This window comes from Rhinolophus ferrumequinum, chromosome 4 (assembly GCF_004115265.2).
Source record: "Rhinolophus ferrumequinum isolate MPI-CBG mRhiFer1 chromosome 4, mRhiFer1_v1.p, whole genome shotgun sequence".
Lineage (NCBI taxonomy): Eukaryota > Metazoa > Chordata > Mammalia > Chiroptera > Rhinolophidae > Rhinolophus > Rhinolophus ferrumequinum.
This window is the reverse complement of record NC_046287.1, coordinates 103,958,325-103,975,746: the sequence shown is the minus strand read 5'-3', so window position 1 is coordinate 103,975,746 and position 17,422 is coordinate 103,958,325. Positions and strand designations below refer to the sequence as shown.

General features: G+C 40.6%; 1 protein-coding gene across 5 annotated transcripts in view; it reads right to left on the bottom strand.

Annotated features, from left to right (window-relative positions):
* Positions 1-17,086, bottom strand: part of ZMYM2 (zinc finger MYM-type containing 2) — a 94,450-nt gene extending 77,364 nt beyond the window's left edge. Inside the window, exons 1-2 of one of the 5 annotated variants that reach the window (XM_033104767.1) lie at positions 16,309-16,474; positions 15,190-15,259 (exon numbers count right to left, since the gene is read on the bottom strand). Coding sequence is in view for 2 of the 5 variants with exons in the window: in XM_033104765.1 (XP_032960656.1) it covers positions 16,309-16,526 (218 nt within the window). In the remaining 3 variants the exon portion in view is untranslated. Of the gene's footprint in view, positions 1-15,189; positions 15,260-16,191 lie in introns of all 5 variants that reach the window. The other 4 variants (XM_033104768.1, XR_004422878.1, XM_033104765.1 and 1 more) reach the window with 4 other exon arrangements.
* Positions 17,087-17,422: the final 336 nt, after the last annotated feature.

The following is a 17,422-nucleotide window of genomic DNA, read 5'->3' as shown; positions in this document are numbered from 1 at the left end:
GAAGGTAAGAGTTTTCCAGAAAACAAAAGTTGAAGGGGTTCATCAACACTAGTCCAGCCTTACAAGACATGTTAAAGGGAGTTGTTGAAGCTGAAACAAAGGACACTAATTGGTAGTAACAGGAAAACATATTAAAGTATAAAACTCACCAGTAAAGCTGAAAAAAAATTTAACTTTTGTGCAAAGAACACTGTATCAAGAGAATGAAAACACCACCCACAGAATAGGACAAAATATTTGCAAATCATATATCTGGTAAGAGACTAATATCCAGAATATATAAAGAATTGTTACATTTCAACAACAAAAACACAACAAAATATAGACAAAGTTCTTAAATAGATAATTCCCCAATCCCAAAGAAGATATACAAATGACCATAGGCACATGAGAAGATGCTCAACATCATTAGTCATTAGGGAAATGAAAATCAAAACCAAAAAATATCATCTCACATCCAGTAGGGCGGCAACTGTCAAAACGAACAGACAAAAGTAACAAGTGTTGGTGAGGAGAAATTGGTTGGTTGGTTGGCTGGAAAAACTTGACCCCTTGTACACTGTTGGTCGGGATACATAAAAAGGTGCAGCAGCTATAGAAAACAGTACGCAGGCTTCTCAAAAAATTAAAAATTGAATTACTATATGATCCAGCAATCCCACTTCTGGGTATTTATCCAAAAGAATTGAAAGCAGAGTCTCAAAGAGGTATCTGTACATTTATGTTCACAGCAGCATTATTCACAATGGCCAAGAGGCAGATGAAACCAAAATGTCCAAGGGCAAATGAATGGATAAACAAAATGTGGCATACACATATGATGGAATGTTACTCAGTCATAAAAAGGAAGGAAATCCTATTACATGCTACACCATGGATGAACCTTGAGGACATTGTGCTAAGTAAAAAACCACAATATTGTATGATCACACTTAGGAGGTATCTAAAGAAATCAAATTCATCTAAACAAAAAGTAGAAATGGTGGTTATCAGGGGCTGAGGAGAGGAGTAAATGGGGAATTGTTATTTAATGGGTAGAGTTTGTTTCTCAAGATGAAAAAGTTCTAGAGATCTGTTATATGATAATATTTAAAAATGGTTAAAATGGCAAACTTCATGGTATGTGGGGATTTTTTTTTACAACTGAAGATAAAAAATGAGATACCACTTCACAGCAATTAGGACGAATGTTATTTTATTTTTTTTAAGAAAAATGCCAAGTACTGGTGAGGATGTACAAAAATCCGAATACATCTGCGCTGCTGGTCAGAATGTAAAATGGTACAGGCCCTGGGGAGAATAGTATGGGGGTTCCTCAAAAAGTTGTATGTAGAATTAACATGATCGGTCAATTCTACTTCTAGGTATATACCCAAAAGAACTGAAAGCAGGGACTCAAATGAATACTTGTGTGCCAATGTTCATAGCAGCATTATTCACAATGGTCAAGGGGTGGAAACAGCCCAAGTGTCCATCAACACATAAATGGATAAACAAAACGTAGATATATGTGTGTGTGTGTGTGTATATATATATATATATATATATATATATATATATATATATTCATACATACATACATACAATGGAATATTACTCAGGCCTAAAAAGGAAATTCTGAAACATGCTACAACATAGATGAGACTTGAAAACACTATGCTATGTGAAATAAGCCAGACACAAAAGGGTAAATATTTTATGGTTCTAATTATTTAAGATACTTAGAATACGTAAATTCATCGAGATAAAAGATAGAATAGAGGTCACTGGGAACTGGGGGTAAAGGCTCTTGGGCATTAGTGTTTCACGGGAACAGAGTTTCAGTTCGGGATGATGAAAATGTTCTGGAGATGGACGGTGGTGTTTTTGCAAAACATTTGTGAATGTACTTCATGCCACTGAACTGTATACTTAAAACAGTAAAACATGGTAAATTTTACAATAGTGTATTTTATCAGAATTTAAAAACATAGAAGAGTATGGTGATGGAAGGGAAGCTGACTCTGGGTGGTGAACACACAGTGTGATTTATGGATGATGTGATACAGAATTGCACACCTGAAATCTATGTAATTTTACTAACAATTGTCACCCCAATAAATTTAAAAAATAAAATTAAAAAAAAAAAAACCATAGAAGATATAAGGGCGGCTCGGTGGCTCAGGCGGTTGGAGCACGGTGTTCCTAATGCTGAAGACCGCCAGTCTGATTCCCACATGGGCCAGTGAGATGCGCCCTATACAGCTAAGATTGTGAACAGCAGTTCTCCCTGGAGCTGGGCTGCTGTGAGCAACCACGGGCTGCTGCATGCTGCTGTGGGCTGCCTTGTGCCGCCATGAGTGGTCGGTGGCCAGTGTGAATGGCCGGCAGCAAACAAGAGCTGACAAGAGCTGCCATGAGCTGCCATGAGCTGCCATGAGCTGCCGTGAGCTGCCGTGAGCGGCCGACCAACGACTGGTGACCGACTGCCTCAGCCGGGGGAGCGCAAGGCTCATAACACCAGCATGGGCCAGGGAGCTGTGTCCTACACAACTAGACTGAGAAACAACGGCTTGAACTGGAGGGGGTGGAGGAAAGTGGAAGAAAGGGTGGGCGAAATAGAAGATATTTACATGAGGGAAAATATCACAAACCAATGAATAACTACAAAGAAAATATTTGCAACTCATATCCTAAAAACCTGAAGACAAAGGTCCTACAATCAATGAGATAAACCAACAACCAGAGAATAAAGGACAAAAAAAGAAAAAAGGAACACAGTTCACAAGAAAACACAATTGGCTCTAAAATATGTGAAATAATTAAGAGAAATCCATATTTAAACTCTAAAGAACCACCAATTTTCTCTTACCACACTGACAAAGATCAAAAGGTTTAACTGTATAGTAAGAGTCTCATACTGCTAATCAGTTTGAATTAGTACAACTTCTCTGAAAGGCAACTCAAAAAATATTTCTTGGGCCGGCCCGGTGGCTCAGGCGGTTCGAGCTCCATGCTCCTAACTCCAAAGGCTGCCAGTTCGATTCCCACATGGGACAGTGTGCACACAATCACAAGGTTGCTGGTTCAACTCCTGGAGTCCTGCAAGGGATGGTGGGCAGCGCCCCCTGCAACTAAAAATAAATTGAACACGGCACCTTGAGCTGAGCTGCCTCCCGGATGACTCAGTTGGTTGGAGCGCGTCCTCTCAACCACAAGGTTGCCGGTTCGACTCCCGCAAGGGATGGTGGGCTGCACCCCCTGCAACTAGCAACGGCAACTGGACCTGGAGCTGAGCTGCGCCCTCCACAACTAAGACTGAAAGGACAACAACTTGAAGCTAAACGGCGCCCTCCACAACTAAGATTGAAAGGACAACAACTTGACTTGGAAAAATGTTCTGGAAGTATACACTGTTCCCCAATAAAGTCCTGTTCACCTTCCCCAATAAAATGTTTAAAAAAAAGATATTTTTTGACCAAGTAATTCTACTTGTAGGCATCCTTCCTACAAATATATTATCTCATGATTTTAAGAACAAAATGTAAAAGGATATTTATTGTAAAGCTAAAAGACTGAAACACCCTAAATATCTCTCAATAGACAACTGATAAAATGAATGAGGATAAAGAAATACAGTGAAAAACTATGCAGTCTTTGAAACAATGAAGCATCGCTAAAAGCACTAACATATTAATATGAAACCACCTCCACTCAAGTGCAAAAAGTGCAAACAAGGTACAGAACAATTGACAAACACAAAGAGAAACATACACACAACACATACATACACACACACAGGCATACACAGACTCTAGAAAATGACAACAGTGGTTTGCTTTTGGGAGGAGAACTGTGTGGATGGGAAGTGGAAAGAGTCCTCCTTCTCACTGTTTACCGTTTTACCTTTTAAATTTGGTCCCATATGCATGCATACACACTGGAATTTGATTGGGATTTTACTGAATTTAGAGATTTGGAGACAAAAAAAAATACCACTTTTACATTATTAAAGTCTTCCCATCCAGACATATGTGTATCTTTCCATTCTGGTTTTCTTGTATGTCTTGTGGTTATTATTTTACAACAATAGCCATCATAAAAGTCTTGGATATTTGTTACAGCTATTCCTATTTCTTGCAAGAATGAAATGGTTTTTCCCATGACATTATAAAATGTTTACATAGCAAAGAAAAAACCGTAAATAAGGTGTAAAATAAGGTGTTTCATTTTTGCAAAATGAAAAATATATTATACGTACATAGTTGTAACAGACAGAAAAACTGATACCCATCCTTTAGAAATAACACAAATTAAACTATTTGGTACCATGTTTCCCCGAAAATAAGACCTAGACAATCAGCTCTAATGCATCTTTTGAAGCAAAAATTAATATAAGACCCAGTATATATAATATATAATATAATATATATATAATATAATATTATATTATATATTATATATTATGTTATACATTGCATTATAAAGACCCAGTCTTATAGTAAAATAAGACCGGGTCTTATATTAATTTTTGCTCCAAAAGACGCATTAGAGCTGATTGTCCAGCTAGGTCTTATTTTCGAGGAAACACGGTTGTATCCAGCATTGGCAAGAATGTGAAGAAATAGTGGAAATGCAGTCAGTCTAGTGGATCCAGTGGAAGGCAGTTTGGCAGTACTGATTATACCATACAATATGCATACACTGACTCAAAAATTCTATTCTCAGAATCTCTCCTAAAGAAAACATATGAACCCAAAGAAATTACTACATAATACATGCTGTGCTGCATGATCTAAAATAAAAAAACTGAAAAAACTAAATGTCCATCAATTGAAGGTCTAATCTGTGTTAAATCCATGCCATGAACTATCACCCAACAGTTAAAAAAGAGGTAGAGCTTTACATACTCAGAAAAATATCTAAGACATACAGCTAAGTGAAAAAAAGCAAGTTGCAGAAAGATACACATACGATATCAGACAATTAAGTTCGCGAACTCATCCTACAAAAAGTGCAACCTACCTCACTGCTGAATATCACTACAGTCACCTCTGAAGTACTCCCCTTGGGAAGCTATGCACCGACGCTAGTGCCTAGTCCACCCTTCAAAGCTATTCTGAAACTCTTTTTCTGGAATGGCCATCAGAGCTGTTGTCGTATTACCGTTGATGTCCTGAATGTCATCAAAATGTCTTCCTTTCAATATTTCCTTTATCTTCAGGTAAAGAAAGAAGTCACTGGGCGCCAGATCAGGTGTAGGGAGGGTGTTTCAATACAGTTATGTTTCCTGACTAAAAACTCCCCCACAGACAGCACCGTGGGAGCTGGTGCGTTGTCATGATACAAGAGCCATGAATTGTTGGCAAAAAGTTCAGGTCATCTAATTTTTTCACGCAGCCTTTTCAGCACTTCCAAAAAGTAAACTCGGTTAACTGTTTGTCCAGAAGGTACAAAATCATAATGAATAAACCCTCTGATATCAAAAAAGGTTAGCAACATCGTTGCAACAAGTTTGCGAACGTAACTGTCAGACCTCGTAGTATACATGTTTTTAAAATGCACACACAAACTTACTATATAATTTTTATGGGTACATGATTGTATTTGCACAGAAAAGGATTTGCAGTAGTACACACTAAATTGATACTATTAATCTCTGCCAACATGAGGAAAAGGACCAGGGATCAATGACAGATGAGACGTAAGAGAGATTATGCCTCATGTTGCTTACAATCTAGCCACAAAATTTTCTTAATATATTATAAGATATCTAAAACAATGCTACTCTGGCTTTAGAAGCTGATAGGAATCAATTAATATACTAAAAATTTATTTAAGGGTTACGATAGTCTAAAGAAAAATCCCTTTTGATCTAACAAATAAATGAATAAATCAATTAATTCATTCAGGTTATCTTTAGGGCACAGAATTTCTAGGGGTAAGGAATAATTCCTTCTTTCCCATCGGACCAAAATTTAATGTAAGGTACTCTCAAGTGATTTTAACTTCCTTTGGGGATCTCACCCACCCCCATGATTTTAAGTAACATCTCGATATATTAGACTCCATAATATTTCTCAATCAAGCTGTTTCTAAGGCCCCAAACCGCCTATTCCAAGTGATTATAACTACTCTTTCACTCTGTTTCTGTACCTTCTCCAGTCTTTGCCATCTGGGGTGTTATGTGTCTAGCTACTGATACTAGAAATCTAGAGCTCATCCTTAATTCCTTCTCCTTTCTTTACCTACAGCTATGCTATCCCCAAATCCTATTCTACTTCCAAAATAAATCTTAAAACTGCCCATTTTTATCCATCTCTTCTGACATCCCTCTAACCCTGAAAGTAACCATCATTTTCCTGGTGAATTACTAACATTCCCCACTAGATTCCCCAGAACATGTAAAGATCTTTTTTCAGATCACCCATCACTTGACTTTCCAGAAAACCTAAGGAGAAAACCTTTCTGCTGACTGAGGAGAAAACGTAACACTCTCCCGGCCAGTAAGATTCTGGCCCGCTTTGATCCCCGCTCCATGTCAGCACTGCTGCCCCGCCCTACTCCTTAGGCTTCTGCACTGAGCAGCAGCTTTCCCTCAGGTCACGAAAGGCTCCCAGGGCCTCCTCATCTCAGGCGCCCTTTGTACGTGCTCTTCCTCTGCCTGAAAGGTTCTTTTCTGAAAGTCTTTCTATTTTTGCCTAAGTGTCACTCCCTCAAGATCCTCCCAAACACTTTACTAACTCACCCATCCATGCTCTCAATTAGATCTCCTTTGTTACACCCTGATAATGATAGACATTATCACACACGTTTCCTCAGCTGCATTTACCTGATTTGTAGGTATGTTTACCTGTAATCTGTATCCTCCAGTAGACTGTATGTTCCATGAGGGCAAAGACCTATGTTCTTATTGCCTATCACCGTATCCCCTGAACATAACATAGTTCCTGGCCAATAAATATTTACTGAATGATATTTTTCCCTAATAAAGGGAGATAATAAATAACTTTTCTGGGTTTTGGGGATTTTTCACAGTTAACTCCACTACCACAACTGAGTTCAAGCTCTCTCTCTCCCTCCCTTCCAGTGTGCCGAAGAACAATCACACCTGAGCCTCAGTTTCCCCATTATAAAACAGGAAATTAGGATATTTTCCTCAAAATATAAAACAAGAAAAATATCTCTGCCCTATGTCTTTGGTCATGATTTTTTATTACTTCTATATTCAATCTATATAATCAGTAACATGGCCTGACCCCAGACCCTAATGAAAGGTTACCATACCCGATCCTTTTTAACCCTTAACCAAGCAAGTTAAATGAATCCACACTTCCTTCTCCAAACATAGTTTAAAAACTTATGAGCACAAGTAAACTTCAACGATATACGTTAATTTGGAAACATTCATTTATTCTTATGATAGTTGGTATTCAAATCTATAACCTAGTTTAATGACTGTTTTTGATCCAAATTCTCCCTGGTGTTTAAAGATAGAGTAGAGGGCTTTAAAAACAACAGTACCCTCCTTACATGAGTTCAATAATTCCACGATTAAGACCTCACCTAACCTAATGAAACAATACTTGCATCAATAAACCAATGAGACCACAGATTCAAACACGCTAAACTTCAGGTATTAAGAATATATTTCTCCAATATAGATTATTACTAAATAAAAATCTATTGCCTCTGTTTCATAAAACTCGAAACTCATGACAATTTTCACCAGAATTCTTTCACAGATATATGTTCTTCAGATGTTCAATGATTGGTCTTAAAAATCAAAGGAACACAAAAAGAATATGGAATATACCAAAGAAAATCTGTGGGTTTTTTCTCCCTTAATAGACAAATTTCAGAAAGTAAATAGATAATCCTATCACTTACAATTCAATGAAGTTTTTTAAATTATCTAATAAATAAGCTCTGAAGCAAAGGCACTCAGGGTCTTATTTCTCCCCTTTATTCATCCCCTTCATGACTTGAGTTCTATTTTTTTGTCTCTCAGTTTCACCACACATCTAATACAATAACTACCATTTATAAAAGACAAACTTGGTACCACACTCTTCAAAACTACCTTAAAATGTATCTTAAAATAGTTATCTTAAATATACTATTACCTCACTTTGCAGACAAATAAACTACTATGTTATCAAGCAGCTTTCCTATGGCATACAGCTGGCAAAACCAAATTTATACCTAAACTCCACGTACCTTTCATAATAACACATTATCTCTGAGTCATATAGAACTGAGAGTTGTGAAATGGTCTGATACATTGACCATTAGAATTCAAACATTAATCAGCAAAAGACTTTTACAACATACAAAGGTAGGGAAGGGATTAGAAAAGTATCAAATTTGTGTCAAAAATGTCAATTGTTGATAACAATCTATATGCAAAATATTATTAGTATGATAATCATTGGACCTGAGCACCTACTACTGGCTTGTCACATACCCTGTATTATTTTTCACCCTTATCTCATAGCAATCTCAGGTAGGCAGGCATTACTACACTCATTTATCCAATGAGTAAACTAAGGCTTACAGGTTAAATGACTTACCAGAGATCACAAACTGGTAAACAGTAGAGAAAAATTGGGTTTTAACAATTTTATTGAGGCATAATTTGCATACAATAAAATTTACTGATTTTAAGTGAGAAATTTAATAAATTTTAGTAAATTTATACACTTGAGCAGTCATCAACACAACCTAGTTTTAGAGCACTTTCATCACCCCCAAAGTTCCTTCATGGGCAGGGCAGATCTGAACCACAACCTGACTGCAAATCCCCTAGCAACACTCAAGTGACAAAAATGCCTTTTTCTTTTTCTTTTTTTGCCTAAAAGGTGCAAAATTAAGCCCCACTAGTTCCTTTTCCGTGTGAGGTCTCAACATACCACTAGAATCAAACTCACATGCCATCTCACCAAATTCAAGTTTACTAAAATTTGGATATGCCTCATGTAAATGCAGCAGTTAGAACATAGAATGCTATTACAAATATTGTGTGATACTTTTTTAAATGCAAAAGGAGTTAGGAATGGGAAAGACAAATGAACGCATAAATCCAGGAGGAACACAGCTGGGCAGGGTCATCAAGGATGGAAACGTGATATACGAGTGAAGAGAACAGGACTTAGAAGTCAAGAATTTGTGTCATGAAAGACAAAGACTAACTTGAACAAAAGCTTCTCTTTGATAAGCAACATAAAACTGTTTGGCGATATAGAATGGAATGACTTCCTAGGCAGGAGTTAAAACTTACTTGAGTAAGAAACAGCACTATACAATATTAAAACAGACAAACAAAAACAAAAATAGAAAGTGAGACAATATTCATAGTAATGATAGGTGGAAAGCTAAACCCAGTTGACTTTTATAGTAATAATTTTATATAACTAATTTAAAAAGGGCCAAATCTGTTACTTCAAAACAAACACAGAACCATGAACGTGTAAGAACTCTGATACCATGTTAGGACCAGAGATAATTAAAATAAAATATGACACGCTTCAAAGAAAAAAACACAAATCTAAAACAAAAAGATAATATAAAATTTTCATTTAACCTAAATTTTCAGTGACAGTATAACACTTTCCTAGATGTACAGGACCAAAAGCAAATTCACTAATCTAATAATCACTGGGCCTAACCAAAAATTTACCAATTCCAAATTAGGGTCCTAGAGTGCAGCATTGGAAGTCTACACAAAATGCTCATGTGAACATAGTACCAAAAAACTGCTAGCCAACTATTAAGAGAACACATCTTTTATGACTCCATGATCCACAGATGTTATAACATACAGTTGTTGAATAAGTGACTTTCAACACTGATTAGCCTGAACAATTCTCAGTCTGGTTCAAGAGACACCCTTCTTCCCAGGCAAAAAACATGCCTCAGAAATGAATGATTATAAAACTGTTCCACCATTACAAGAAAGTTTCTTTAGTGTTTTTAAGTTAGAAAACCATAATTTCAGTTCTAAATTCTTACAAAAATAAATCCAGACAAGGTATGTAGGTAACTACAGTAGTACCTCGGTTTTCGAACATCTCCATTGACGAACATTTCGGTTTATGAACGCCATAAATTTTACGGATCTATGGTATGATTAGATAGTAAAATTCATGGTAAATTTGCAGTATTAGGGGTTGATTTTAAAAGTCTGGAATGGATTAATCCATTTTGCATTACTTTCTATGGGGAAACTGCGCCTTGGTTTTCGAACATTTCAGAACTCGAACGGTCTTCTGGAAGGGATTACGTTTGAAAACCAAGGTACATCAAAAGTTATAGCAAAAGTAACATACAAATGGCATTGCTATAAAATAAAAATACTGAATAATTTCTCATTGAATTAGTCACACTTTATAAACTGTCTTCAGTCTGAAACCTCTAACTGTCCATCACATTTTTACTTAAAATAGCCATTTAAGTATTTATCCCATCCAATCTAAGTGGTTAGAAAGAAGTTTACTGCAAGAATTACAACAGATCTTGCACAGAAGTTGCAACAATTAATACTATTCCTAGTAAATTTATCTTAAATTACAATTTCACATTAACTTCTAATATCAGAATACTACTAAAATATTTTAAAAAGTTTAAATTGATATACAATAATTAACACTGTATTATATATCAGTGTTATATATATAACACTGATATATAATACTGTATTAATTTTAGGTGTATTTTTTAAACCTTTAAACTATAAATTCTCAAAAACAAATTTGACGTCAAATTCACTAGGAACTCTATAGGGAAAAAAATCTAGAACCTCTGGAGAAGAGAAACTTAATCCCTGGCAGCCTATATTAAGGAAATGGTTGAAATTCTCTAACAATAATATGGTAACTCTTCAATGAAACCACAGTATAACATGTAACAATGAAACAAATATACAAGCTTTTATAAACCAGATCTACCAACTATGCATTACCTATTTATCCTAAAATCCAGTTTACTCTTAAATCATCTCTTCAAACAGTAAACATCAGTACTTACAGGACATTGATCAAATCAGTAAAAATAAAACCCACAACAGTCATAACCTCTTTCAAATTAAAGACCATAAATTATCCTTAAATTTTATTACTTCTGATTTTCAGTGGACTGCTTTGAAATTAAAGCAGAACTAGGACAAATCCCAAATAGTCATGTGATCAAGAGATTTTGCAAACCCCTCTACACATCATTTTTTAAACTCTAAAATTGATTTTTCAATGGTTTACAAATTCAATTCCAATTTCTCACAAAAATAAATCCAGACAAGGTATGCAGGTAACTACAGCAAAAGTAATATACACATGGCATTGCTATAAAGTAAAAAAACAGTAATTTATCTCACTGAAAAAGAAATAAGCACACACATTCCAAAGTGCTTCAAGTGTTGTGTAAAACTTAATCCAAAAAATTAATACATTTTAAAATTCACAATAAAACAGCAAATGTGCTCAAATGTGTCGCAACGCAAATTTTAACACACTTTAAGATGACCACCTTATCTTGTTACAAAGTAAGTGTTTGGTGCTGGCCTTCATAACTCTTTTCCCAGCTCTACTTTAATAAGATTACAAAGTGACTTTTTTAAAAACAGGTTGCAAATACAGAAACTTGCAATTCCAACTATGTAAAACTTTTTTTCTTACTGTTATACAACTAAAATTGAACAAAAATAAACTACAACTGTTACCCCACTGTTCAGTTATGGATTTATCCAACAGCAATTTTTCTCACTGACAACTGTATAGATCTTTACATATTGCAATTTACATAAGAACTTTTTACATTTGCATAGTTGAAAAGTCCTGTTCAATTCTAAAATCCCAATTCTATGCTCTGACAGAAATAGAAGAAAATTAACAAAAAAATGAAAAAAAAAAATTAAACAATTGAAATAAAAAGTGGAAAATGCATGGAGTCAAAGCAATCTCTGTGTACTTGTTTCCTAACTTAAAATGCCCTACATAAAATACTGTTAGACAATCCAATATGAGAAAACACTTGTGTTTGGGCTCACTGGCATTCCCAAACACACATGCAAGTTGAACATGTCAAAATCTTATAACAAATGTTATTCAGTATAATCATATACATGTTAATAATATTGTTAAATGGGGCAGAGACAGATGTCAATGCCTAGAAAGATAAAAAACATAAAATTTCTAATTAGAAATTCCACACCTTTTGACAACAAAGATAGAGCTCCAGATCTCATACATATTCTTTCCATTACAGTAATACTATAGCATCTGACTAAAGATTCACTTTGTCTCAAACAAGGGCAAAATATAATAAAACTTTAAGAATATGAACACTGTTGTACAAAGATGGCATGTCAAGCTCCATATCCATGCAAAAAATGAAACACTCATATGTCAGCATCCGTGTGATATCTGAGTGATTCAGGGTTGTCTCACCAAACAAGGTACAAAAGTCCAGCCCATGAGATTATATAAAAGTAGAAAATGGAAAAGTAGAGACTATCCTGCTTCCCCCCCCCCCCCAAATGTCTAAAAGGATAGGTGGGAGGGGAGGATGATACATACTATTAACAATGCGTTAAAGAAAGACACATGAATATGAAAAGTATTTTTAACTGCTAAAACAGTTACTAAGTACATCTAGTAGCACCTAACTCATATTAAGTACCCAATAAATGTAAGTATAATAAAGAACTTATTTAGTCAAGGTCAATTAAAAAATTGTCAGGTTATCTTCATCTTACTGTCGGTCACATTAAAACACCACTAACTGGTGTTTTTAAGTAACGGAATCTGTAATTCTGAGTTAAAGCATTAAGCAAATCAAGAAGCACTTTTTGGGGGCAGCCAGATGGCTCAGCTGGTTACAGCGAGAGCTCTGAACAGCAGGGTTGCTGGTTCAATTCCCATATGGGCCAGTGAGCTGCACCCTCCACAACTAGATTGAAGACAATGATCTGCAGCTCAGCTGCCAGACGGGCAGCCGGATAGCTCAGCTTGTTAGAGCACGAGCTCTCAACAAGGTTGCCGGTTCAATTCCCTCATGGGATGGTGGGCTGTGCCCCTGCAACTAAAGACTGAAAACGGTAACTGGACTTGGAGCTGAGTTGTGCCCTCCACAACTAGATTGAAGGACAATGACTTGACTTGGAGCTGATGGGTCCTGGAGAAACACACTGCTCCCCAATATTCCCCAATTAAAAAAATTTTTTTAAAGTAAAAAAAGAAGAAGCACTTTTTGGTATTATTTGAAAGACCCATGGCTTTCTTCAGTATACATGTGTTGACATTACAGAAAAGTCCTGATTACACATTTTGTATTGTCATCTTCAAATGTCTACCAACGATAACCAATCATAAACTGTCCTCCTATCAATACCACAACTAAGAACCAAGAAAAAAAATCTGATAAAGGTCAATTTTTTCTGAAAATATGTGGTGATAAAATAAGTATTGCCCATCTATTTGAAAGATCTGATCCTTGATCCATTATATCTGAATGATCTAATGCTTCAAAGGAGCTTTAAACCTATTAGAGAAATCACAGTCATTCAAGTTGCAGTATACAGGAAATAACTCGACTCTAAATTGTAGAAAGACACATTGAAAAAGAGAATATAGTATTTCTAATTCAAATAGAGCCTGTTAGTTTTGAAATAAGCAGTAAAATGATCTAATTGATACCTATGGTTCTATTATATTTTAAAAAGGTACTCTGTAAGATTCAAACATTATATATTTGTTTACACACTGTTCTCTAGGAAAAGAACAGACTGAAAAGATTCTATCCTTGGATTTTTTCCACTGTTTCAATTTCTACATTTGTAAAACAAGCATATTCTTTTTTTTTTTTTTAACTTTTATTTATTTTAAGTGTGTTTTTCCAGGACCCATCAGCTCCAAGTCAAGTAGTTGTTTCAATCTAGATATGGAGGGAACATCTCACACTGGTCCATGCGGGGATCAAACCGGCAACCTTGTGTTACGAGCATCACGCTCTAACCAACTGAGCTATCCAACAGCCCCTACACAAGCATATTCTTAAAGCAAGATAGCACAGTTGCTGAACTTAAACACTGTAATCAAACTACTTAAGCTCAAATCCTTGCTTCACCAAATCAGCCTATGCCTGTTTCTTCCTCTACAAATTAGGACTAAAAACAGTACCCATATCACTGGGTTTTCATGAGGATTACTTAACACATGTTAATTAGTTTGGACATGTGTTAATAATTACAGAACGCAAATGATAAGTACACATAGGATACTGAACCTCTTCTCACTCATAAATTTGAAAGTTTCTAAATAAACTTAAAAAAAATACTTAGCTTAGAATTGTGCTGGCATACAATAGGGGCTCAATACGTGCCATTTTTATTACCCTGCGGTCTACTTGCTATGATTAAAGGAAATAATACATAAAAGTGTCCTGCAATGGGCCTAGAATGCTATCTATTTAATATAAGCTGCCATCTTCACAAAATCCTTCACAATCAATATTCAGCAAATAATTCACAATCAATTAATTGTCTTTTGACCCATTTGGTAATTAATATTTAAGTATAAGCAACTATCCTTATGATTCACCTCTGGCAGAGATCTAAAAGTTACAATGTCAACTGTCAATAGACTCGAGATACAATGTGTCCAGAGTGGACTCGAGAGATAGAATGTATTCAGAGTGTTAACTTCACTGATATTTTGTAACTAGTTTCAATTGATGGCAATTTTGACTGGTAATGTTTTCTTATTGCCTAAGCATATCACCAGACTGCCTTAAAACCAACAAATTACAAGCACTAAACTCAACTGTAAAGGGAGAAAAAAATGTTAAAGATGGTTGCTTGCATAGTATTTAAAACGAGGTAACTTCAATTCCCACTGTGGAACTCTAGAGGGCACCAGAAATATGCCCTCCTCTCCAGCACCCCTCCTCCCGGGTAACGTGAGCAGCTGCAGGAGCCCGTCGTCTGGTTGCTGAGGTTGGTATTGCAGCAGCAGGAGCGATGTCTGCAGCGGTGCAAACAGCAGCGCCCACTCCCAGCTGTCTCCCAGCCATTACCCAGGCTTCGCCCCGGGGGCAGCTGCCACCCAAGGGAAAGCCCCTCCCCCTCAAAACAACGGGGACAGACTAGTCCCATGGCTGAACCCTACACACAACCTGACAACGTCTCTACCAACAACAAATTAGGGGCAAAGGACTCACAATGGGGATGTTTTTCCTCCTCACTTTCTGTCAAAGATGTACCAGACAGGGTTGAAGGCGATTCCTGACCCTGGGGTAAGAAGAAAAATGAGAAATGGATCAAGAACAACCTATCCAGGTGGGAGAACCAAGCCCTTACCACCAGGAGGAGGCAGAGAAGGGAATAAGAGGTCAAGAAGGTTCGGCCCTTCTATTATCACTGCCCAGCCCAAGACCAACAACCACACGTACGTAAAGCGGAGCAAAAAGGCATAAGATATGTATTTGGGACCAAAACCCACGTGAAATGCGAAATCTGGAGGGAGGAGGCGGAGGACACCAAGCCTGCTCCCGGGAAGGAGGCGGGGGAAGGGCGAACGTTGCCTCGACGCCAGCAAGCGAATGGTATTCCCTCCCAAACTGGCCCACCGGGCGTCACCCCCATCACTCCGGTCACCAGTTCAAAGGTAGGGGTGGCTCACGTCACCGCTGGGCTGAAATCTCCCATATTTGCCCCAAGCATTTGCCCTGGGCCCAAGACTTGTCCCCCCCTGCAGTCGGAGACCGGCAGCGCTGCCTCCCCGTCCGCCATTAGAGACCGAGCCAAACAATACGTGAGGAGCTAGGGCCGCGCAGCGCGATGCCGGGGAAGAGAACGCACAGGAGGGGCCCGGGGCAGAGGCAGACCCTCGCCCCCCAACACCTGGGGGACTCGGGTTCCGGCGCAGCCGAGGGAGCCCGACCACGACCGTGCGCCCCTCCCCCACGGCCCCCCTGCACAGAAAGGGAAACACCCGCGACCCCCCCCGGCCGGCGCCCCCCGCCCCAGGCGCCCCACGCCGCGTCCTCACCCGGCCCTCCCGACCTCGCCCGCACGCCCGCAGCCCTCGGGCCGCACGCGCCGGCGCCCGTGACATGAGCGGAGCCCGGAGCAGCCCCCGAGGCCCGACGCGCAGCGGCGACGGCGGCCGCGCCGCGGGGGTTAGTCCCGGGCCGGGGGGAGGCTCCGGAGGCCGCCCTCACCCATCTCCGCCTCTCCGGCCGCCTCCGCCTCCGCCTCCGCCTCCCGAGGCTGCGCTGCGCCAGCCACCCCCACCATCGGCGGACCCGAACTGCGAAGACAGCGGGGACGAGCCTCACCCGGTTCTGGCTGCGGCTCCGCGGAACGAACCTCCCCTCCCCCGACCCACCCCCTTCGGCAACGCGCACAACTCCGCTCGGTCCAGTCCCGGGTTTAGCGCTGGTGAGCAGGAGGAGGCGGAGAAGGCGGCGGCGCGGCCGAGCCCGGGAAGGCCCCGCCCGCCGCAGCCCCATTGGCTAGCGTGGAGGGCGGGGCGAGGCGCCCGGGGCACGTCCATTGGCTCCGTCGGCCTTCCTTCAGGACCCCCTCGAGGGGGTGGTCCGGAAGGCTGTCCATCAGGCGCAGGGCACACCCCCGACGTTTCCAGTCCCCTCGCCCCTCCGCCAGCCCGAGCCCTCGGCCGCGTCCCCTCCCTCCTTGCCCCCGCCTCCCGTCCCGCCCCCACCCGGTCCGTCAGGTCAGGCGGCCCGACTTTCGTTGCCGCCGCGGCGGCCGCGGGCTCCGTCCCTTGGGGACGGGACAGCCTGAGACGCTGAGCCCGGACGCCTGCCCTCGCTCGGGCCGGGGCGCCCAGGCCCCCGCGGCGGCTCTCCACGGCCCTGCCCGGGGAGGGACGCGGCCTCGATGTCCCCAGCGCCCTCCCTGTCCAGCTCCTTGAGGCCCTGTGCGGGCCGCAGAGCAGGGGGTGCTGCGGGGCCAAGTGAAAGACCGGCGGCGGGCGAAGGCGTCCCCGAGTGTTCCTGGGGCGGACGCACGTCCACCCGCGCCTCGCCCCGTGGGGAGCAGTCGCCCCACCGCCCGTCATGGCTGCTGGAGGAGACGACGTCCTCCATCTTGTCGGGGCCGCGGTGGTGGGGGGGAACTTGGGACCCACTCGGAACCAGGCCCGTGGGGCTGGGCGACGTATCCCGGGAAGTTCCCGCTGGGCTGCGCCATTGGGCCGAGGGGACAACCCCGCTGTCGGCGTCGGCGCCCGGAGACAGGCGCGACGGGGTTGGCGACCCAGACGCCGCTCCCCGCCCCACCGGGCAAGATGGAGACGCTGCGGGCGCCCCTGGAGCCGGGCCCCGGCGGGTGGACGGGCCCGGGCCGCACGCGAGTCCTGAGCGCCGTCCCCCACCGCCCTCCACCGTCTGGTGCTTCACTGGTGATGGACCACTGTCCCCCCCAATC